The sequence below is a fragment of the Talaromyces amestolkiae genome, assembly GCF_001896365.1.
Source record: "Talaromyces amestolkiae strain CIB chromosome Unknown scaffold2.1, whole genome shotgun sequence".
In the NCBI taxonomy this organism is placed as follows: Eukaryota; Fungi; Ascomycota; class Eurotiomycetes; order Eurotiales; family Trichocomaceae; genus Talaromyces; species Talaromyces amestolkiae.
Window position 1 is genome coordinate 479,087 of NW_024468038.1, and position 23,773 is coordinate 502,859.

Consider the following 23,773-nt stretch of genomic DNA (forward strand, 5'->3'; position numbering starts at 1 on the left):
TAAAATCATCAGGGTATGTCTGCATTTGTGGCAGGAGGAGKTCTTCGAGCAGATTCTGCAGCAGTGATACCAATCTCGTGCCTTGATGCTCATTTTCTTTCACAGCCGGTGGGCGGCTTGAAAGTTATTCAGCACGAGCATAAATGGATATCATTGTATTTGGCATCTGGTTTTCTTCTTTATCCTTCGATATTTTTCTTCTTCTCATTTCCTTGCTCTCTGCTTCAGTCTGCGCTGGCCGATCCACGCAACATGTGACTTGTAAGATTTCGGAAACGGTTGCATTAGTAATAGTTATTAAGGAACAGACAAGACTCATCTCCTTGATAAGCATCCCTGGGTAAAAGAAGTGACTTGTAAGTGATACTGTGGCTTCGATATCGTACGGAATCGGGAGTATAATATTCCGTGGATGAGATCAGCGCCAAGGCTCGGTGTTCTTTGTCTCTGTAAGCAGAGGAACAAGTCAAGTGATTCTGATCATTCAACATTCCAACTACCTTCAACAGACAAGCTCGAATCCTTTTAGCTGTTCACAATGGAGATGACCTCCAGGTCAGCTTCGAGGCTCATCCAGAGCTCGAATCGAGGCTCTACCCGGCTTCTACTCCGAGCTGGAGCGGTCAATTCCACATACAATGCACTCACACTCTCACGGCGAAACCTGAGCAACGCAGCTCCTTCCCTCGCCCCAACCGAAACATCCCTTCTCGGCTTCGCAACCGGCTCTCCATCATCATCTGCTCCTCAAACCTACTTCTCGAATCGGAACACGCTCCCTGCAAACACTGTCATTCGCTTCGTACCCCAACAGACGGCATGGATTGTCGAACGGATGGGCAAGTTCCATCGGATTCTGGAACCGGGATTGGCGATTCTGATACCGTTTATTGATCGCATTGCATATGTTAAGAGCTTGAAGGAATCTGCTATTGAGATACCCAGTCAGAACGCGATCACAGCGGACAATGTGACGCTAGAGCTTGATGGGGTTCTCTACACGAGGGTTTTTGATGCATATAAAGCTAGGTGTGTATGATACTTTGCTTGGTACTCATTGTGACTAACGCCTTTTTTTCAGCTACGGTGTTGAGGACGCCGAGTATGCGATTTCTCAACTCGCCCAGACGACGATGCGATCCGAAATCGGCCAGCTTACACTCGATCACGTCCTCAAAGAGCGGGCTACTTTGAACACCAACATCACACAAGCCATCAACGAGGCAGCACAGGATTGGGGCGTTGTCTGTCTCCGTTACGAAATCAGAGACATTCATGCACCAGAAGGTGTCGTGGCCGCCATGCACCGTCAAGTCACCGCCGAACGATCCAAGCGAGCCGAAATTCTCGACTCTGAGGGTCAACGACAGAGCGCCATCAACATCGCTGAGGGTCGTAAACAATCTGTCATTCTTGCCTCTGAGGCTTTGCGTGCCGAGCAAATCAACAGAGCGTCTGGTGAGGCCGAAGCTATTATGTTGCGCGCGGAGGCTACTGCGAAGGGTATCGATGCCGTTGCCAAGGCGATCCGGGATGGGAAGGAGAATGCCCAAAGCGCTGTTAGTCTGAGCGTTGCGGAGAAATACGTTGAGGCATTCGGTAACCTTGCCAAGGAGGGCACTGCTGTGGTTGTTCCAGGCAACGTCGGAGATATTGGCGGCATGATTGCAAGTGCCCTTTCAGTCTACGGTAAGGTCACCGAAGGCCAGACCAGGGCACTGGCCGCTAAGGCATTGGGAGTTCCCGAGTCGAAAGAGGCCAGTCACGCGCATTCTACAAACAAGGATACAGAGGCAGGGATCGAGAAGGCCGAGCAGACTGCTGAACCAAGCGGGCGCAACTCGGTTGCTGAGAGCGTCCTTGACAGTTTCGACCAGACTACTCAGCAGAAGCGATAGTTCTCTGGACAGCAGATTCCTTCAATCACTTTACGATACCACTCTCTGCTTGTCAAGTTTCCACGACACATGTAATCTACCTACCCATCACTCAACTGCACATTGAATAGCATTTTGCGGGAGTTGGGATCCTGTACTAACAATAGTGAAAAAATGTTCCTATGTTTATGATATGCAATTATCTTTGATCAGTAGTCTAGCAGCAGCTGTAAATATACAATATAAGCAAAGATCAAATGTCAAATGATCGAGATAATTTAGCCCGAAACGGCAAGGCGCGATATCTGGCTCTTGGTTTCTCGTCCTGAGCTCCTGATTGGCCGCCGACAACCGCTCTTCAACGGTCCAAACTTGGGCCAGAAACGCATACAAACAGGACAAAGCTTGGGCCTCCCGAAACCTCTTTTGCCTTGCCTTTCTTTAGTTACCTTAACTCAACGTGGAGCAACCGCGACTTTTTCGACCATCGCCAGATCCGCGCCGCGCTTTCGTTCCTTCCATTTCGATATCATCGCGATTACCATCTGTTGATGCAGCCTTGTGCTGTTCTCTGATCGAGACGATACTGCTTTCTTTCGTTCTGTGATCATTACGCGACGGCCAGAGACGAGGACGACTCCCTCCCCTGGCTTGGATGGTAGCTCGTCTATACCCTAGCTAAGGAAGCTGCGATGCTTGATCCGTGACGCTCGAATACGCTACTGAAGTGTTTCGTTGGCAGGGCAATTTACGTTTAATTGAAAAGAGAGGAAGCAACCGAAACAGTAGCTTGGCTTTCGTACAATTGTCTTGACAAGTGATTGATTGAGCGCAATATGCATATAATCAAGCCTGTATGGCTGACACACGGAGGTATAGCGTGCCCTTACATCGAAGACTTTGTGATTCATTATACTTGAATTGGTACTAATAGTTTTATCTGTGTACAGGCGAACGGAAAGATTTCGAAGTATACAGTTGCGACGTCTCGCCGGATGGAAAGCGCCTGGTAACGGCTGCAGGAGGTTAGTAGAATATCATCCGCGATTATATGACGCTGGAAAAATTGCTCAAACTTGATCGTTTCTCCTCAGATGGATATGTACGAATATGGTCGACCGAAGCTATCTATAACGCAGCTGACCCTGCTTATGCCGACAAACCGAAACAGCTTGCTTCAATGAGCAATCACTCCGGAACCATACATACCGTCCGATTCTCGCCCAATGGCAAATATCTGGCATCTGGCGCAGATGATAAGATAGTCTGTGTCTACTCGTTGGACGCGAATCCGCCGTCTCACGCTACTACATTCGGTATGTTGCGCAGGTTTTAGAAGGGGCTCATTGAGGAGGCTTGTTTGGATATAGGCCGCGATTACTGATTCGATGGATAGGCTCGGATGAGGCACCACCGGTCGAGAACTGGCGAACAATTCGGAGATTGATCGGGCATGACAACGATGTGCAGGACTTGGGCTGGTCGTACGATTCATCTATCCTGGTATCAGTGGGATTAGACTCCAAGGTTGTCGTTTGGTCGGGCCATACGTTCGAGAAATTGAAAACGCTTTCGGTGCATCAAAGTCATGTCAAGGGCATTACCTTTGATCCTGCAAACAAATACTTTGCTACGGCTAGTGATGATAGGACGGTCAAAATCTTTCGGTTCAACTCGCCAGCACCAAACTCCACCGCGCATGACCAACTTAACAATTTCGTCTTGGAGACTAACATCGTCACACCATTTCAAAGCTCGCCATTGACGGCATATTTCAGGCGCTGCTCGTGGTCACCCGATGGATTGCATATTGCAGCTGCGAATGCCGTGAATGGGCCCGTGAGTTCGGTAGCCATTATCAACCGTGGATCGTGGGATAGTGATATCAACCTTATCGGACACGAGGCGCCTGTAGAGGTATGCGCGTTCTCTCCGAGGTTGTATTCTGCATATCCCATCAAATCCGGCAGTGAGCATCACAACTTGGTCACGGTTATTGCTTGCGCTGGCGGAGACAAGTCACTCAGTGTCTGGATTACAAGTAATCCGCGGCCGATAGTGGTTGCGCAGGATATTTCTGCGAAATCGCTGTCGGATCTAGCGTGGAGTCCGGATGGGACATGTTTGTTCGCAACCGCCTTGGATGGAACTATCCTCGCCGTTCGATTTGAGCAGGCAGAGCTTGGGTATCCCATGTCGTTGGAGGAGAATGAGAGGTCTTTGACGAAATTTGGGACGAATCGAAGAGGCGCGGGTATAGCCGAGACCACTGATGGTTTGCTGCTTGAGGAGAAGAGCAAGGCCGGAGAAATAAAAGGTGTCGAAGGCCGAATGGGCGCTTTAATGGGTGATGGGCATGCAGCTGAGGGTACAAGTAATGGAACGACGACAATTACTTCCACCGCAGCGGTGGTCACAAATGGAACGTCTGAGAAACAAAAGACTCAAACGAATGGGACAGCACCGAACACTGTATCCGAGCAGGAAAAAGAGCTGGAAAAGGAAAAGGAAAAGGAAAAGGAAAAAGAAAAAGAAAAACCTGATCCATACCAGGCGAAACTAGAAAGATTAAAACAGCGTCCAACGTACACCAAAGATGGGAAAAAGAGAATTGCCCCTTTACTTGTGTCAAGCGCTGGTGTTTCTGAATCATCGTTACCGCAATCCAGACTCGTGGCGTCTTCGACTGTGAGCCAGGTTGGAGCTGATGCTCCTCAGTCAGTTATTGACCTCTCAAAGCCATTTGATGGGCTGCCTAAAGGCGGCCTATCGGCACTGCTCTTTGGTAACAAGCGCAAACTAGCACAAATCGAAGGTGATGAGGATAATCAGGTGGAGAAACGAGTGGCCTCTATCAGCCAAAACGGCTCAACGCCAATAATGTCAAATACAACTGCAGGACTCATGCCGGCATCGACACAGGCAGCGACTGCAGGCCAGCAAACTACGCCAGAATTCATTCGGCCGGCCGTTGTGAATCCCTGCATGGCTATCAGTCAACTTAGGTTGGCGGTACCCAAAATCAGATCACAGATATTGCAGGCTCTCGACAAGAATGGAAACCCAACAGAACCGTCTGGTGATTCGAAACAGTCACGGATAGACCTCGTGTTTGAAGCCCGCAATCCACCTCCGGGCACGTTGACTGGTCGTTCCACAGATCGTGAACCGGTGCGAATCAGCCTGAGTCGTGGTGACCAACCACTGTGGCAAGACTTTCTCCCCAAGTCTGTGCTATTGGCAACCGGTAATACTGGTTTCTGGTCTGTTGCCTGCGAGGATGGATCAATATACATATGGACCCCTGCGGGACGCCGACTTATTAGCACGCTGGTCCTAGAAGCCCAAGCAGTCATTCTTGAGAGTAAAGGGCCGTGGCTCTTGTGCATTACTGCAGTTGGAATGTGCTATGTGTGGAACGTCAAGACTATTTCATCGCCTCATCCTCCTGTATCTCTGCAGCCGGTCCTGGACGCTGCTACGCATGCTCAAACCGGCCAGGCCATCCTTGCGCCTGCCATCACGGGGGCACGAATCAACTCCGAAGGTCGTATCGTAGTTGGCTTGACTAATGGTGAGGGATACATCTATTCGTCTGCGATGTACACATGGCAACGTGTCTCAGAGCCATGGTGGGCTGTCGGCAGTCAGTACTGGAACACAACAGACGCCTCTGTAAGCAATCTACAAGCTATGGGCAGTCAAAATGGTGAAGAGAGTAAGAAGAAGAAAATCTCAGCGGGCATTATCCCATTCCTTGAACGAAATACCACCACTGAAACTCTCCTCCGTGGACGAGCCTATTTCCTCCAACGCCTGATCAAAGTTTTATTATCTCGAGAAGGGTACGAGAGCTTCGAGTCTAGCGTTTCCATAGCCCACCTCGAAAACCGGATGGCAGCCGCCCTGTCTCTGGGGGCCAAAGAGGAATTCCGTCTCTATTTGTCCATGTACGCGAAACGTATCGGAGCTGAGGGGCTGCGCGGCAAAGTGGAAGAACTTCTGAAAGCTCTCGTGGGTGGTATTTTCGACTATGACGATGACGAAAGTGGTGGTAGCTCTGTTGAAGCAGCGGCACAACGAAATCTCACAGAAGCCGAGAAAGATGGGCGGAATTGGTCTGAGAGCTTGGATAGGCTTTGTGGTTGGCCGCGGGATGTGCTACTTAAAGAAGTCATTATTGCTCTTGGTATGTTATACTATCTCTTGGGAACATTATAGTTACTAACAAGGCATCAAACAGGTAAACATCGAGATTTGCAACGAGTCACCGTGCCCTATGCGAAATTACTAGGTGTTGTGGACGGAGAAGAACCTGATTCCGAAGCCATGGAGACAAACTGACCTTACTTTCTCCTTTAATTGACACAACTGTATTTTGAATATTCGGGCGTTTTGAGCAAGGCAGGGGTCTTCATTCATGTATCCGGGTTATTTTCTTTTGCCATGGAGGCTATGATATCTTGAACATTTTAAAACTCATAGGTACTATAAGTTCGGTCTTTAGGTTCTTTTCGCTTTATATTTTTTGTTCTTCCTTGTCGTTGCTACATATCACATCTGCGTGGGATGGCTTTTTTCACTATGAACAATGCATGAAGCGTTCTCATTCTGTTTTTATCTAAATATCTGACTTAGTGCTCGACTCCTCATCGTCGCGACTACCGACCGACTAGGCTGAGTGAACTCGAGGCCTGCGAGAGAGATTGACACTACTGATAAGCAGAAAAGACAGTAAAAACATTCCCGAAGCCGCGAGAAACGGAAGGCCCAACCACGTATCCCCCAATTTCATGCCCCAGCGAAATGTGTTGGCAAGTAGCGGCCCGGCAATTAATATACCCACGGACTGCACAACGGCTAGCGAAGTATACAAAACACCGACCTGGTTGGGTAGGACGAGCGAGGTAATCAGACTTCGCGCAGTGAGAGGAAGTGGTGAGCCAAGAGCGACGGCCACAAGACCTATAATCAGGATGGCTGGGCTTGGGGCAGAAAACATTAGTAGCGTGCCGATTGTGAGTAGCAATGCGGTGCCGCGCGAGAGCCAGAGATCTTTTCTTGGGGCGTCTAGTTTCGCTCGCTGGAGTAGAAGGCGGGAAAGGAAGGGTAGGATGACGAGGACGGCTGCAAGATTGACCGCTCCTCGGACTGAGACTAGAATAGTGGCCTGGTTGACACGTCAGACTTTGTCTGAGAGTTAATAGGAGGGGATGTATTACCTTGCTATACGACCAGTGATACTTTTTCGTGGCATATTGTAATAGAAGCGCCATTGCTTGCCGACTCAAAGTAGCGACGAAGAAGACCAGGAGAAGAAGACTGACGTTCAAGTTAGTCGAAAGGAAATGAGTCGATTCTTTAATGAGAGTTAAGCTGTTCGAGATCCTGGCTACGACGGTCCTGACGAACGACATTTCTTCCTTGTTTGACGGAGTGTCTTCGTTCTCCACGTTTATTGATGAAAGCGGTGCTTTGGTAGAAGGCAGCGTTTCAGGAGCAAAGATAAGGGCAATAATGACCGCTAAAAACTCCACGCCTGAACTGAGCAGAAATGGAAGCCATGGATTTTCGGTCATTGTGAGTCCACTTATAGGAGTCGCTACGATCTCTGCCGTGAGAACAACGGCGGAGAAATAGAAAAATGATGTGGCTCTGTCTCCAATCATTAGCTCTTTCGCTCCAGATACGTTTGTATGAGAACATGCCTTTCTTCTTCAGAATAAGAATCTGCAAGCATTACATAGAACATTGATGAAGCAACCTGTGCTCCACCACCGAAAATGAGAATAGGCGCGGACAAGTACACCATCTTCAGAGGAATAAGCTCAGGGAGCCAGCAGACTACTTTCACCCACAGCCCACCCAACGCCAAACCTAGAATTCCGCAAAGAAGAATCGGTCTGCGACCAAATCTGTCAGCAAGAAGACCATAGGCAACACCAAATACGATTCCAGGTAAATGGTCAAATGTATCCTTCCATGCCTGTATAATGGCCAATTCGCTCTGTACAGGCTCAATCTTGCAGCGCTCGTTGACCGGAAGAGTGTCTATCTGACTTGGTTGATGAGTATAGTAGTTCTGGCAGATTATATCTTCAAATATTTGCATCTGTGGTGCCATTCCGAGAAATCCAGCGATGTCAAGGAGCATTAAAAGTGTACAGACTAAAGTGAGGACGCGTGTCGACTGTTGAAACGTCCCTGGGTTGGATTTGACATTTCTGAGGTGATCATCCTGTCTTTGTGGACTATCTTCCTGCTGAGTCGAGAGAAGCGGGGTTGTTTCATGCGCGTTGACAGTTGCATCAGTATTATGTTCGGAATTATATATTGCAGCCATGATATGCGTATAGTATAGGCAAATGACCAGGGCGGAGGTTTCCAATTCAGCCAAAGGCGATGTCAAGTAGAGAAGACAAGAAGAACTCGCCAAACGAGGATGAACAAAGGAGCTAGCGGGAGACAGGGATATAGATTACGCGTAGCTGCCTGCTAGAGGTACCACAAACCTGGATACACTACAGTATTCAGCTGTGACTTCAAAGATCTAGCAGAGAAGTCATGCATGATCTTTACTTTGCTATATTATTCTATGCTTGTTAAATAACAACGTTAAATGTTGTATTGTATGGTAATATATTACACATGATGAAAAATTGTGCCACGAATTCCATACATTTTCCCCGGTATTGTATACCCCCGAAATGTAATCTGCCGTAATATTGCGTATTTTATGGGATAAAACCAATAAACAGTCAAACAAGTTGAAGATTCAAGACAGGTCGTAACAATCATATGACCGTGATCCAGTCCTATCAATTAATTTTGGATAAACTTCTGATCTTTACCATTCCTTAAAGATGATCAATTAAGCCTCCCGACTCTTGGTTTATACCTATCCAATCCGCTAGCGTGGCGCAGCATGCATTGCCATGGCGTTCAGCCGCACGTCCTATAAAAACCCAGTCAAATACATAGTCATCCACGGCATTATTGAGCAGACTACACTACTGAGCAGGGATTGAGAGCGATGCTTCACGCCTCCCAAGCTTGTCACTCCTGTCGAGATCGAAAGAAACGATGCGACAGGACACTACCGGAGTGTTCTGACTGTAGGAGGTAATTATAGGCTCCGGTAAATCAAGTATTTGATTGGCTGACTTCTCGATTAGGCGACAGGTGCAATGCCAATACCGTCAGAAAGTAGAGGAGCGTGGAATGGTAGAGTCGCTGGAGCAGAAACTGATGTCCCTTGAACGATCGATCCAACTCACCGAGAGTGCTTTCACTGATCAACAAAATCAGCTGTTGCCTGATCCCAAGCTTGACCGTGGGATTCAGTATCAAGTATCATATCCGGTCTCGAAGCGATGGTATTTTCCAATGCTACTACATTTTAGTCAGTCCTCTTCTACAACCCCCGCTTGTGAAGCTTTCTTTAACAGTGGCAAAAAAAGGATTCAACTCTATGGTCCCAGCCACCAAAAATCTGAGCTCAGAGAGTGCTGCATACAAGTTGCGCACCGCATGGGTGACTGGATACCTCAGTAACCCAGCCATGTTTCATGGAGTCATGTACGCTGCTTCTGCGAATCTAGATCTGATCAATGAAGAGCACGACAACCCGGTGACCAATTTTCATCGTGCAGAGGCAATTCGACTCGTGCACGAAACCATTTCGGTTCTAGGACCGCATAATAATCTGCCTCTCGGAGTGCTTGCTGCGACCTGGGCACTGGCACATGTTGCTGTACGACATACCCTGCTCTTCAAGACCTTGTTAGCGCAAACTCACTCAATATAGAGACTCAATGGGTTAACTTCCGAGGCACGTCTTCACGAGGTTGGACTTGCGCAAATGATACGTTGTCGGGGCCAGAAGGCTGATATGGGGTTTGACGGAGCGCTATCATTCCTAATTATGCTGTAAGAACATCTACAATGTCTTGAATTCCTTGTCGTACGGTTACTGACCATGACACGTCTGTAGAAGCGACATCTGGAATGCTGTCATCAATGAAGAAGATGTCACTCTCGATTTCGTCAATGAGCTCCAACCTCCGTATATTGCTCAACCGAGAAGATCGCTTCTCTCGAATGCTCTGCGATATACTCCACAAGAGGGATTGCTATCAAAAGATATCATCTTAATTCTTCATATGATTGATGACTCGCGGGATAAACTTTCTACCGACGATACAATAAATTTCACAGAAGAGTCACCATGTCAACCTTTATCATCTCTATCATCTCAATCCTCTCCGGGCCAGCCACTCAGTGACCTTACATACCTTCTCATACCCCTCTTACAAGCAGAACGGCTTGCCTCCGTACAAAGACAAGACTATATATCCGAATGCTGCTGTCTCGCCGCGATGATCTATTGCCAAGTCTTGTTCACTGATCTCCCATTCCTTTCGCCTGGAAACGAATCTATTGCCGACCGACTCTTCGCCGCACTTCAGCATAGTGATATGGAGCAATGGATGGACAAGGCACCCGAACTGCACCTCTGGGTCTGTTACGTGGGTGCATTGGCATCACGAAGTCGAGTGCAGCGAGTATCATTTCTGGCTAGGTCAAAAACTTCTGTTGTTGTTCTTGGTGCGGATCGCATTCTAGGTTTCCAGGATGGAGTTTCGCATCTTTTATGTCTTTCGAGGCATATGAAACAGCGACAGCATACTATTTGATGTTGCTACTCTCTGATGTCATATAAACTTTTCTCTTCTTATATATTGTAATGTAGATTTACAAATCAAAATCTCCAATTTCATACAGCTGACAAAGGCTTTACGCACATGTGTAACTAGCAGCACAATCTGCATTTCCACCTATGTAGGTCGCAACCTGAGGATAAGAGCAGATAATCCTCTCCGCTTGAGTCCCATCGTTTATTGTCGCCGGGATCATATTCGGGGCGTCTCCCTGTTCGACCCAGTCAACCAATGCCTCGAAGGGGTCGTTTGGGATTGCCCCAATAGTCGTTCCCGCAGCACAATGGTCGACACCAGGCGCGAGAAACAACCTAAAGAAATCATTGGTCCTGTTCTCTCCTCCCATGAGACGTTCCACGCGATTACGGTAGTCGATCGTTCCGCCAGGAAAGATCAGCTGATCGGATAAACCCTGCCACATGAGCAATTTACCACCATGGTGGTGGAATGAGGACAAGTCAGCATCATCAGTACCAATGATACTATCATATTCCGTGTAGGATTGCCAGAAAAGATCAAGAAAAGTATTGTAATTGATCTGTTCGGTGTTGTAATCAGGGTCACGAGCCAGGAAGTATTTGATCCATTGATCATTCACGAAAAAAGGGTTTCCAGTCCGTGTACCATTGATCTCTGTTGTTGTATTTACCAGGTTGTCTAACGGAGCACCGGCGTTGAGACCATACCAGAGTGGTCGTCCATATGGGTCCAAGGGTCCCTGGAGAGTCTTTTTCACGATCGTGGCAGTGGAATTGGTGATTGTGATTTTCTGACCCTCACATTCAATTACTTGTCCAACAGACTCCAATGGATCATAGAGACAGTTCTCCGGATCAGTAATAATGCCATCCTTCACACCATCCATCTCGTCACATTCCTTGATTGCAGCGTCAGAAAAGAACTTCAGCTCACATGTCGAAGGGAATGTTAGCTCTTGCTGCATGACAGTTTGTGGCCATTGTTCTGCGACGACATACTTCGCCCAGTTGATTGCCGGCGCTCCAGCAAGGATGCCATCAAATAAGTCCGGGTATCTCTGAGCAGCAGCCATTCCCTGTCGTCCGCCCGTTGAGCAGCCGTTCCAGTATGAATATTTAGGCTTGGTACCATAGAATTGTCTTGTGAGCTCTTTGCCCACAATAGCCATGTCGTGTACGGAGCGATACGAAAAGTCAATCAAAGCGTCAAAGTTGACAGATCCATCTGTGTTGAGCGCCCATGAACCGGGACTTAAAGCATTGAGCCCGACGCCAGCATCAGTGGATACCGCAGAGTATCCGTTCTTGACCGTTGGGCCAAGTGTAAGATCGAATTCGCCAGCAGCATAACCTGATCCACCAGTTGCTTGAAACCTTCCATTCCAATCTTGGAGTGGTAGCCAAACTTTCACTGTGACCTGATTCTCGGCGCCAGCATGCGTGAGCGACACAGTCACGTCGCAGATGTTAAGGTTCTGGACAGGGGAGAGGAGAAACGGAGGGGTTGCTGGTACTGAATAATTCCATCGTTCGGTGGCATTGATCGAAAGCACTGTGGCTCCTGGGACGTGCGGAGCACTAAGGTGCGAGCAGTCGATTTGATGAGACATTGGCATAGCTGCTAAGGTAGCAGAAATCAAGATGCTGATAACAAAAGGCTTCATCTTTGGTCCTTCAGCAATAGAGGCTTCTGATGGTTGAAGGTTCTCCTACAGTAACAGGTGGGAGAGACTAGCACGAGTATTTATAGACAGATGCGATAAGACCGAGTTTCTGATCAGTCCAGCTTCATTTTCGATAGCAAATTTTGAGATCTGTGAGTAACTGCTACTCTTCCCACTTCTTGGATCCTGCTGCTAGATTGAAGCAGCTGAAATCTGCTTTATGAAATTTCCATAAGAAACTAACCTCGTATATGTCGAATTTTAATGAACCTTCCACCTTTAAGGCAAATGCTCCTCTAAGCATTCTTGCACTGCCCCTTTGTTTTTTCAGCTGAACGTCATGTAGATCCCAAGTGAAAAGCAGAAAATGACTCCGTAGACTGAAATCGATATACGTACTGACATAGAGGTAGTCGGGAATACGAAGTAGGGCTAAATTTCAATTTCGGGGTGGGGCCGACACTATACTAACTATGTATGTGATGAAGATGAAGCAACGTGCTCAGCGTCTGAGTAAGAGTCATTTCATTTAATCTAAAAAAAAGTCATCTTTTCAAATGCGTAGTGAGCATTGCGACAGGATGCGCATAATGATCTTGTCGAAGATGACCCCAGTCGTTCCTATAAAATTGCCCGTTCTCCCGACCTGACTGCCTACTCACTGACAGCCAATCTTTGAAGATGCGTTTTCTTTCCTTAATCTCTTTGCCTTTTTGGCTTGTTTCAGCTCTACCAGCTATAGCAACAGCCAATGATGCGTCACCGTCGCACCTTACACCTTTAAAATTTGCAACTACATCCACTCTGCTCAACGTTGCCTACTACGAGGCCGGACCATCCAATGGCTCCGCCATCATTCTCGTCCATGGATTCCCGTACTCAATCGACGCTTTTGCCTCTGTCGTACCCATTCTGACGGAACAAGGATACCGGGTCATTGTGCCCTACCTCCGCGGCTACGGCGAAACATCCTTCCTGCACCCTAACACACCCCGCAGCGCCGAACAAGCAGCCCTAGGATCAGATATCATCGCCCTAATGGACGCAATACATATCGAGAAGGCAATCTTCGCAGGATACGACTGGGGCACAGTATCCGTCAATGTCGCAGCCGCACTATGGCCGGAACGCTGCAACGGTCATGTCGCCGCAAATAGCTATCTAATCCAGAACCGAAGCACCGCCTGGGTTCCTCTTGACCCGGACTCCGAAGCACTTCGATGGTATTACTACGTTTTTCTGACTGCCCGCGGCGCGGCCGGTCTCGCATCAAATCCCAAAGCGTGGGCACGTAGTCTGTGGCAGAAGAATTCCATCGGATGGAGCTTTCCTGAGGAATATCTCGACCTCACCGCGACAGCGTTTGAGAATCCTGATTATGTTGATATTGTGCTCAATTTTTATCGTAATCGCTTGCTGTATGCGCCTGGTGATCCGAAATATGTGGATCTCGCTGCCCAGTTAGATGAACAGCCGGCTATTTCTGTACGTTCGGTTACGTTCGATCCTCAGGACAGTGTTGTTTTTCCGCCGACGAATGGGACGGCGACGGCGAAGTATTTTACGGGACCAAGGTGTCATTATGTTCTTCCTGGGGTTGCTGAGAATGTGCCGTATCAGGCGCCGGAGACGTTTGCGAATGCGATATTTGCTGTGGATGGTCTGCCCTTAAACGGAGGAAGCTACGCTTGTCCGCATTCATTGTAAGTTGGCGATGGCAGCTATTGTTGGCGGGGCTCTATCCAGAGGGTGACTTGTAGTCTAATGTTGGACTAAAGGATTCAAATGTAAATTTGAGTCTATCTTATGATCTAGTAAAGTGAAAAAGAAAGTAAACAACGACAACTAGACAGACGAAGAATCGACTAAGCCAATCTAAACCTCCTCAATATGCTCCTTATCATCTCTCTTCTCATCAGCAGTAGCCAACACATCAAGCTGAAATGGCAACTCCTTTGCAACCCGCACTGTATCAAAGGGACTCTTCGACCGGATAAAGATCTCATCAATCTCCTCCAACGAACGACCCTTTGTCTCCGGGTAAAAAAGGTAGAAGATGACAAAACCTGCGGCGTTGATGCAGAAATAGATAATATAGTATTTCCAACCAATGTTATCGAATCCCGTGGGTGTCACTTCAGCAATCAGGAAATTGAACAGCCAATTCGCTGAAGCGCTCATGGCAGTTACTTTTCCTCTCGTATTTAACGGGGAGATTTCAGCGGCATACATAAAGGGTACGAGGAAGAGACCGATTGGAAAGAAAGTAAATGCGAGGAAGTAAAAAAGTAGCGATGCAGATGCGGCTGATTTGTTGGTGGAGATAACAGATGTAAGACCAGCCAAGCAGGCTTGAGAGACGGCCATCCCTAGAGCTGCAGAGAGCAAAAGACGACGACGTCCAACGCGGTCGATCAGATACACTGCGACTCCGGCACAGATGAATTGCCAGATTTGCAGGCATCCGGAAATTATACGCGCAATGGTCCCGGAGTAGCCAAGGTCCGATTCGAAAATGGTGTCGGAGTAGAAGGTGATAATATTGATACCGGACATTTGAGCGATCACGTTGACACCAATGGCAAGACAAGTACGATGGAAGTTCCGGGTATCGTTGAAAGCGAATGGGTTGCGAGATCTTTCGCTGCCATTCTCGTCTTGAAGAGAACGTCGGATGGTATCTAGTCCTATAGCGACAGCTTCTGAGTCGCCGTTTGTGTCCTCTAAACGGCCCAGGACTGCGGCTGCTTCTTCCACTCGGTCTTTGCTAACAAGCCAACGGGCCGATTCGGGGAGGGACAAGATACAGGAAGTCACGATGATAGCGAATATAAGTTGAAAGGCGATGGGGAAGCGCCAGCTCACATCATTTGTTTGTACGTAGTACAAGCCGAATTCGATCCATGACGCGAGAGCAATGCCACCAATAGCGAAGAAACCTTCTAATAGAACCATTCGTCCACGATTTTCGGCTCGGCTGGATTCTGAGATGTACATTGGGATGACGGCAGTGAAGCCGCCGACTCCAAGCCCTGACAAAGGCATTAGTACCGTGTTGTTCTCGGTTGATACCGCAAGGGAAAGAACTAACCTGTAATGACACGGGCTACGATAAGCTGTGCCAAGGTAAAAGGCGAAGCTTGAATGATGATTCCAACACTAGCAATACACCCGGCTAGGAAAATGGTTCGGCGACGACCTAATTTGTCCCCGAGATAGGCACACGACAGTGCTCCAATAGCGCAACCGACTTCGTAGATTGCGACAGTAGTTCCTAGTAACAAGATAAGATTCTGAAATACGACATTACTGGGCAATGCTGTCAACATACCCTGAATAGTAGATTTGTGACTCTTCTCCGCACCCGTTGCATGTATAGCATCAATGGCAGGAAAGGTCTTCACGAACGAATCCAGAGTGAGCAAACCATTGGCAACGGCTTGATCATAACCTTGAAGCATGAAGCCCATGGCGCCAACGAGACCAACGATCAACGAGAGGCGACGGCCTCGGAGTTCGTCGAATACCATTTTGTTTGTAGCAATATAAAGTATAGATAAAATATGAAATATAAGCACAAAGTATACCACAAGGTGTAAGGTTTCAGAGAAGGCCAAGCTTTCAGCCAAGAGCGCCTTTCCCGCAGCCAAGTATCGAAGCTCAAGATTACTTTACGACGATACAATTTCCGGGTTAATGGCAAGTACTTAAGAAAGAGGGGGGAGTTGAAGGAGAACATTCTTGCGTTTTGTGTGCTCCACTGCCTCGCTTTCGTTGGATGACGAGCAGTAGACACGCGAGACAAAATGACTAAATTCTACATGGCAACGTAATGTACCCCAGATAGACCGGAAAATTCGGATATATGGAGTACAGACTAGACTGAAAAGGAGAGGAGGTTGTGATGATCATGATTAATATCTCCGCGTCATACTGTACGGCCAATCAAAATAGGTTTGCCCCGTGGAGATGGGGGTTGGCTTCCATCCAAGAAGATGTTATGAAATCCCTATGAAGCCGCTCAATTCGACTTGATGAAAGTGAATATCGAATCAGATAAACATGCTGATAGAGTCTGATTATCTTTCCTACTGTTTCACATAGAGATGTCCAAGATGAGGGAATCACAAAAAGCAGATGACAGAGCGCGGGTCATAACAGAACAAAGACTAGCAAGTCTCCACATACACGAAGCTAAAGAGGAGTGGTAAGATAACCATACAACCAACCAACTAAAATTGAACCAACCAGCCAACCAAAAAATAATATACACACTCGTACATACATATTTTATCGGTAAAATAGTCATCTCCGAGTTCCACCACCGAGTCTCACAAATCATATGTTCTAAATCGTGGAACTAGAATTGATGCGGCGCATTGAAGCACTTGCTTAGGGCCTAACAGGCATTTCCCTAGGGTTCACTAGGGTGCTCACTTACCGAAATCTCACTAAAATGCTCTCTTAAGGCTCGCTGGAGTCCTCAGGTAGAGCTCCCCGGAGCGCTTACCTGACTAAAGCTCAATTCCTAACCAGCTATAGACGCGGCGCCGCCATTACCATAATATAGCTTACCAATGTATGAGTCCCCAAGCGAGCCCTTCTTGCCTACATATGTAAGCACTCAAGCGAGCCGGAGAGGGGACAAAATAGGATTCATGACTATACTGCATGCAGAAATAATCAATGGAAGCACGCGGGGTGCCCTATTGAGCTCTGCGTAAGCGCTTGAAGGACTCCCCAAGCAAACATTCTAGTAATTCTTTAAGTAAACATTCTGGTGAGCATAGAAGCTTGCCAGCGTTATTGATATCTTGAAAGAGTTTGTGAATAGGTGAGGGGTAGAACTTTAGACAACGCGTTTTTCAATAAAATACGTGCGTACGAGTTTGTGATTAGCTTTCTAGCACTGTTAACATAGTAAATTCGGATATCAGCGCCCAAGATGAATGAGGACTCCACATCAATCTAAATATCATTTCTGACATCAGGCCAACCTAGAAGTACCGGACCCGATCCCATTGAGTCAGGGCTTGCTTGTAGTTAGATCTGTCCTTTTTCAACCTCTCTCGCATACGAGTAACAGATTCATCTTCTCCGGCAATCCTCTGCAGATCCTCGTCACTCAGACTCGCCAAAAGCTTCATGTTGACGGTAAGTAAGGGACATTTTGAACCTAAAACATGTCTTTCGATCACCTGCATTGCCACGTTGTCGATGAAGCGGTTGATGGCAATATCATAATATAACTCTAGTCGTTTTGAAACGTGAAATATCTGGTTTAATTCCAAAGATAACTGAGATGGGCTGTCGTCAAGGCTACTTCCATCCTCTGTGTCCTCTGCTCTCGTCCCAAGCTTGGATTGCTCTGGGGTATTCTTTGCCTTTTTATGCCTCCTGATCCATTCAATTTGCTTCCGTAGTTCAAGATCAAATCTCCGAGACTCGCTCGTAAAATAAGGATGAAGTGTCTTCGGAGGTCTTCTTTGATGATCATCAATCAGTTCTTCTAGTGCAGCATCAATCTCTACTTCCCAGGCTTCGTTGGTCTTGGACGTCATCGCAATCACTTCGCCTCTGGTTCTGCTATCTGGTATTGCTAGACTCAGAAAGATATCGTGGCATTCTTTCACCTGGTTTTTAATGTCATTGACCAGATCAAACGCGATATCTCTCCAGTGAGCTGATTGTTTCTGAAAAATCTTTCCTTCAACTTCGGGACTAATGGATCCAGGCAGGTTCGTTCCCTGGCATATCTTTGATTCTTTGATGATCTCGGAGAAGATATTTCCATATTCAGCAATCGAGATATACTCCACCCATTGCTCAGGATTGACGTTTGATTTTTCAGCTAAATAATTCAGGGCGTCTTGAACTGGCCTGAACTGCAAACCATCTTTGATCTTGTCGAGGGCTGCAATCTCCTTTTGAAAACTTTCTAGTCGGTTATTGACTCGAAATCGAAGCTTGACCCTAGGATCAATTGATGGAATATCCTGATATCGAGCGTATAGAGCTGAATCCGCCATTTTCTGTAAGTCGGTGCAGAATTGCAGTGCGTAAAATCGCTGTGCAGCCGTAGAATCACGTTGTTCACCAAGTTTCTCAATCTCGAATTCGCATTTACGTAAGTTGTCTCGTATTTCCGCAATAATCTTAGGCATACTCTCCTGGATACGACGGCGACGTTCTTTGTCGATGTGATCCATTAGTGCTTTTATGCCGGTCTGTTCTTTGCGAATTCCAGCCCATTCGGGTTTCTCAAATAGGTCACTCTCATTCTGGTCTCTTTCTTGATCACTTATATGCGCTTCTTTGGGTTTCCTGTTTCGGAGACCAAACCAACCTTGGTCGAGGTGGTGTTTGGTCGATGGTTCGTTTCGAAGCAGTTTTACCATCTGTAAACCAGCCAGTCAGTCATGCATGTCTTATTTCCTCTCACAGGATAAACTATCATGTTTGGAAGCTCACCCAGTCATCAGATGTTTCTTGCTTGCGATCGCACTTAGTTAAAACCCCTATGGTCCGGCTTTGCAAACCGGGAATCTCATCAAACAACTCTAAGGTTTTGTGTCTCTCAATATCCGTGTCATCCACTACCCATCTTCAAATGGTCAGTTCGACATTCTCTCCTAAGTACCGAGAGTCCACCAAAAAGAAACTTACAGGACAATATTCCGCTCATTTTCAAGAAAAGACCGTACCAAGTCCTTCGCTATTTTGGCGTTATTTGTATGACTACTTTCGCCGCCGTTTGCCACGATTTTTTTCGAGGCTGATAATTTTCCTCGATTCTGAACCAGCCCTGGGAGATCTACGATGGTCCAGTGCATTTCGTTGGGGCCAGATCGTTCAATTCGAAGTATCGCATCGCTCAAAGTTTGGTCTGTTTTGCCTTCTTCGCCAAAAATTCGCTCCGTTGCCTGTCCAGTAATACTGACACGTTATTATAATACTAATAATGAAACCTGGAATGGAGAAGATGACCTCTTGAATGATCTCTCCCATGACGCTGGCACTAAGTTCGTTACTCGTAAACCGGAAGTCCTTGGTTCTCTCTATGAATTCCTCGTCATCCTGCGTCGTCTTGCCAGGGATAATCTCCGCTTGAACCGAGGTCGATGATCCCGGAGTTTGTCGAAAGGAGATTTTGATTGGAAAACGAGTGCACAAGGCTGACTCAACGGGGAACGAGATTTCAGTGATGGCCTGGAGAACGGAGCTTTTGCCAGTATTTTGGTCGCCTACAACGATAAGCTTGAAAAGTCAACATCCTATTCTATCGTGTGAGTGGTCACATATATGGTAATTAACACACCTCAGGTAGATCGACCGTACGACTGAGGCCCAGTCTGTGGAGATCATCAATAAAGGCAAGCTGTTTGGAACTTTCGACGCCAACAAAGTGACGGATTCTCTTTCCTGCGGTCGAATCGGACGTTGAAACGCTCATTGTTGTAATCGTGTATGTCTATGGTTATGTTCTAAGGTCGCTTTGGTTATGTGAAACTGATGGAGAATAAAGTGAGGATGAGATTGCAAAACCACAGGAAGAGACCCAGCTTATTTATAAACTGCCCACTTAGGCACTTACAAGGATTGGAGGCAAGTCTGCACTGCTCCATCTACTCAGTAATTGCGTGTTGCCAGTTCAGGAAGTATCTAATATTTGGCGCGATGCTGAACCAAAGCAATAGGGAAACTAGGGCTGTGACTGCATGTGGCACAGCTACCCAGTGGTTCCTGACAGGGATGGTCAGCCAATCCAACCACTCACCAAGAATTAGTCTCAAGATAGCAGTTCACTTGAGGCAAAATGTTCTCGACTAATGCACCAGGGTTTCACATCCATCTAATTCCCTTCTTGTTGGCTTGATCCTAGAGCATTGGAAATTTTGTAACTACCAGATCCGAGATCGTCCAGCGCTTAGGGTCTGGCTATTAGCGTCCAACGGAAATACGGCACAGGTATTGACAATGCGACGACCTTGGGCTAAATATACTTGCAACAAGGCATATTCAGGGATATGTATCACAGCTACATGGATGTCTGCTCCTCTCATGCAGTCGTTTAGGGCAGGTGCTCCCACGTGACCCCTTCGAATCTGAAACGGCGACACACACCAAGGCAACAAGGCACCAAAGGTATCAGCCCTTAACTTAGCGACAATCAGGCGATGCTTATGTCAGCAAGGAGCTAAGCTTTGATTTTATTCGCCGAAATTTTTCTCTTTCTTTCTTCAATTTCTCTTCAATTGCCTCTTCTCTGTCTTTTATTCCCCAGCGTTGACTGATAAATTCATCTTTAGATAGGTGCTCAGTCAATTGCCTACACGCTCGTTTAATTGCACTCCTTTGGAAATCCAAGCAAGCAGTTTGTTGTGGTGAAAACCTGAGCTTCGTTGCTGGATTCCCACCCAAAACAAACAGAAGAAGTTTCCCCCTAAGAAAAAACCCGTAAGAAATTTCTGCGGCCCGCCGGCCACCCTCCGTCACCACGTCGTCTCTCACCTGCCCCGCGACTACTTTCTTTTCTCTTCTCCCCCTCCGTCTTCCACCATCTGCAGCTGGTTCTGCCTTTTCCACCCCCCACTTCTTCTTAGCAAGACGACAAGTCACTACTGTCTCGACTTTTTTCTGTCGCACTTACGCTACTAAAAAGAAGGGCAAAAAAATGGCTCCCAAGAAGGAACAGGCGCCCGAGAAGATCCCTCTGGGACGACCGGGAAACAACTTGAAGAGTGGTATCGTATGTGAGCACAACAGCACCCCATCAACAACCATTTATATCTGTTTCATCCAATGATCATTTACTAATCGTTACGTCTAGGTTGGTCTTGCTAATGTCGGCAAGTCGACTCTCTTTCAAGCCATCACCAAGTCCTCCCTTGGTAACCCTGCCAACTTCCCCTACGCTACCATCGACCCTGAGGAAGCTCGCGTAATTGTCCCAGATGCTCGCTATGACTGGCTATGCGAACAATATAAACCCAAATCGCGTGTCCCTGCTAACTTGACCGTGTACGATATTGCTGGTCTGACACGAGGCGCCTCCACTGGTGCTGGTCTCGGAAATGCTTTCTTGTCTCACATTCGCGCTGTCGATGCCATCTTCCAGGTGGTCCGATGCTTCGACGATGCTGAGATCATCCACGTCGAGGGTGATGTCGACCCTGTCCGTGATTTGAACATTATCAGCGAGGAACTCCGTCTTAAGGATATCGAGTTCACCGAAAAGGCTTTAGAGAACCTTGCCAAGCAAACCAGGAGAGGAGGTCAGTCTCTGGAAATGAAGAAACTGAAAGAAGAAGAAGCCACTGTCGCCAAAGTCCTTCAATGGCTCAAGGACGGAAAGGACGTCCGTAAGAACGACTGGACACCAAAAGAGGTTCGTACCTAAGCTCCCTTTCGCTTTTCGCTTCCTTGCTTTGCATTATATGATGAATAAGAGCATTTGCTCGAATATAACCCAGCTCGTCGAACACCTCGTTTTTAATTATCACGTTGAGGTTGTTTTGAGATAAAAAATCGTCTGAAATTATTTGCACCCTTGATCCTTGTTGATATTCATTCACTGTGATCAGCCATGATGCTAACTGTCACTATTATCAGGTTGAGGTCATTAACCCTCTCTTCCTTTTGACGGCGAAGCCCGTCGTCTACCTGGTCAATCTCAGCGAGAAAGACTACCTCCGCCAGAAGAACAAGCACTTGCCCAAGATTGCCGAATGGGTCAAGGAGCATGCCACTGGTGACCCTATCATTCCTCTTTCCATCTGCTTCGAGGAGCGATTAACGCGATTTGAGACCGAGGCTGAGGCCGATGAAGAATGCAAGAAGCTCGGCACCAAGTCGGCGCTGCCCAAGATCATTATGACCATGCGCAACGCTCTCCAACTTGGCAGTTTCTTCACTTGCGGCTCTGATGAAGTCCGCCAATGGACCATCCGCAAAGGCACCAAGGCTCCCCAGGCCGCCGGTGTCATTCACACAGGTATGCCTTGCCATGAAACTATCCAAGTGGTCTTGAAGCTAATATTCCGTCAGATTTTGAGAAAACTTTCATTCAAGCGATTGTTTTCAACTACAATACCCTCAAGGAGCTTGGTGACGAAGCGGCTGTAAAGGCTGCTGGAAAGGTCATGACCAAGGGCAAGGAATACGTTGTTGAGGATGGTGATATCCTCCTCATCAAGGCAGGTGCTGCCAAGTCCTAAACAAGACAATGTGTTTGCTCGATTATTTCCCCGAGTAGCTTCGGGTTGCCATCATCCATTGCTCAAGCAGTCTCATACGACTTTCGAGTTTTGGTGATAGTAAATATAATATATGCCATAATGAATCCTGTGCATCTGAAAACACATCCAAATACTTGTAGTACCTGTGTATATATAATGTACACTAGTAGGTATTCTGGCAATTAATATAGCCAATTTGAGACTTTGAGCTGTACCTTTCCCCGCGTGCAAAAACGTCGTCATATGCGGCCCGGACCCCTCCATAAACAACTCTTCACAGACCCAAGCTACCTACAATACGCCAGCAGTTTATACAGTAAGTTGCCTGTAAGATCCAAATTTGATTCGAGTCTTTTTTTCTGGGAGAATTTCAATCCTGTTTTGGTCTGTAACATTGACTTGAGCTATAGATCTCCTACCCCGCGCGTCTAATCCAGATCAGCAAAATCTCTACCTTCGAACCTCCTTCAGACGAACTACAACCAGACGAGCACACAATATCCAGAGCAGTGACTATTCACGATACTTGAGCCTTCATAAAGCTCATATATACGAAACGCATACCCTAAAGAGATATATAAAGCAGAGAAAGAGCTATACACAATGTTTAAAAAAGAGTGCGAACTACCCTTCCCTTCATCTTGTGCACTCCGTGAGCACAAACAAATTACTAACTCGCTGTGCAAATAGCTTCCAAGCTGGATCGCGCTCAAAAGTCAAATCTTCTGTACAAAGAGGCCTGCGCTCCAAACTCATCGAGACCTMCCCCGGTTTCGAGCCGTACATTGATGAAATAATGCCCAAGAAGGCTTCGTTGGAAGCCGTGAAACTGTACGCCCACCCTATTAACCACTCTATCAATTTCTGAAATACTGACGAGAGGAAAAAAAAGCCCCGACCGAACAACTCTCTACACAATCGACTCATCCCCGCTCTTCTACCAACCCTTCGACGGCCCTCCAATCCCTCACCTGAAACTAATCCACGCCTTCCCGGACGTCGTACCTAAAATCCAAATCGATCGTGGCGCAATCCGATTTGTGCTTTCGGGGGCTGCGCTGATGGCGCCTGGGTTGACGTCGGCGGGCGGTCGGTTACCAGATAAAGAGAATGCGTTGGAGGCCGGGGATATTGTAGCTGTGACTGCAGAGGGGAAGGAAGAAGTTTGTCTTGTGGGACCGTTGAAGATGGGGACGGAGGAGATGAAGGAGAAGGGCAAAGGGGTGGTTATGGATGCGGGTCATTATTTGGGGGATGGCCTTTGGAAGTTGAATCTGGATTAGATATAAACCCGTC

At 47.2% G+C, this 23,773-nt stretch overlaps 9 protein-coding genes across 9 annotated transcripts; 5 read left to right on the forward strand and 4 right to left on the reverse strand.

The window, feature by feature from the left end:
- Positions 1–538: 538 nt before the first annotated feature.
- On the forward strand, positions 539–1,898 carry BHQ10_001453 (uncharacterized protein; the record flags this gene model as incomplete). The annotated part of the gene is made up of 2 exons (XM_040873491.1): positions 539–1,029; positions 1,082–1,898. The coding sequence occupies 2 exons, from the start codon at positions 539–541 to the stop codon at positions 1,896–1,898; spliced, it is 1,308 nt and encodes a 435-aa protein (XP_040729958.1).
- Positions 1,899–3,057: 1,159 nt separating this feature from the next.
- On the forward strand, positions 3,058–6,221 carry BHQ10_001454 (uncharacterized protein; the record flags this gene model as incomplete). Its single annotated transcript, XM_040873492.1, has 3 exons — positions 3,058–3,193; positions 3,274–6,066; positions 6,121–6,221. 3 exons carry the CDS (start codon positions 3,058–3,060, stop codon positions 6,219–6,221), a joined length of 3,030 nt encoding a protein of 1,009 aa, XP_040729959.1.
- Positions 6,222–6,549: 328 nt separating this feature from the next.
- BHQ10_001455 (uncharacterized protein) lies at positions 6,550–7,456 on the reverse strand (the record flags this gene model as incomplete). The annotated part of the gene is made up of 3 exons (XM_040873493.1): positions 6,550–7,047; positions 7,100–7,199; positions 7,290–7,456. The coding sequence occupies 3 exons, from the start codon at positions 7,454–7,456 to the stop codon at positions 6,550–6,552; spliced, it is 765 nt and encodes a 254-aa protein (XP_040729960.1).
- A 3,217-nt stretch (positions 7,457–10,673) lies between these two features.
- On the reverse strand, positions 10,674–12,191 carry BHQ10_001456 (uncharacterized protein; the record flags this gene model as incomplete). The annotated part of the gene is made up of 1 exon (XM_040873494.1): positions 10,674–12,191. One exon carries the CDS (start codon positions 12,189–12,191, stop codon positions 10,674–10,676), a length of 1,518 nt encoding a protein of 505 aa, XP_040729961.1.
- A 729-nt stretch (positions 12,192–12,920) lies between these two features.
- On the forward strand, positions 12,921–13,946 carry BHQ10_001457 (uncharacterized protein; the record flags this gene model as incomplete). Its single annotated transcript, XM_040873495.1, has 1 exon — positions 12,921–13,946. The coding sequence occupies one exon, from the start codon at positions 12,921–12,923 to the stop codon at positions 13,944–13,946; it is 1,026 nt and encodes a 341-aa protein (XP_040729962.1).
- A 168-nt stretch (positions 13,947–14,114) lies between these two features.
- Positions 14,115–15,769, reverse strand: BHQ10_001458 (uncharacterized protein; the record flags this gene model as incomplete). The annotated part of the gene is made up of 3 exons (XM_040873496.1): positions 14,115–15,271; positions 15,331–15,513; positions 15,571–15,769. 3 exons carry the CDS (start codon positions 15,767–15,769, stop codon positions 14,115–14,117), a joined length of 1,539 nt encoding a protein of 512 aa, XP_040729963.1.
- Positions 15,770–17,236: 1,467 nt separating this feature from the next.
- Positions 17,237–19,692, reverse strand: BHQ10_001459 (uncharacterized protein; the record flags this gene model as incomplete). Its single annotated transcript, XM_040873497.1, has 5 exons — positions 17,237–18,637; positions 18,711–18,843; positions 18,906–19,134; positions 19,196–19,496; positions 19,558–19,692. 5 exons carry the CDS (start codon positions 19,690–19,692, stop codon positions 17,237–17,239), a joined length of 2,199 nt encoding a protein of 732 aa, XP_040729964.1.
- Positions 19,693–20,913: 1,221 nt separating this feature from the next.
- On the forward strand, positions 20,914–22,456 carry BHQ10_001460 (uncharacterized protein; the record flags this gene model as incomplete). The annotated part of the gene is made up of 4 exons (XM_040873499.1): positions 20,914–20,988; positions 21,070–21,627; positions 21,852–22,233; positions 22,287–22,456. 4 exons carry the CDS (start codon positions 20,914–20,916, stop codon positions 22,454–22,456), a joined length of 1,185 nt encoding a protein of 394 aa, XP_040729965.1.
- Positions 22,457–23,273: 817 nt separating this feature from the next.
- On the forward strand, positions 23,274–23,760 carry BHQ10_001461 (uncharacterized protein; the record flags this gene model as incomplete). Its single annotated transcript, XM_040873500.1, has 2 exons — positions 23,274–23,308; positions 23,370–23,760. 2 exons carry the CDS (start codon positions 23,274–23,276, stop codon positions 23,758–23,760), a joined length of 426 nt encoding a protein of 141 aa, XP_040729966.1.
- Between the last annotated feature and the right edge of the window lie 13 nt (positions 23,761–23,773).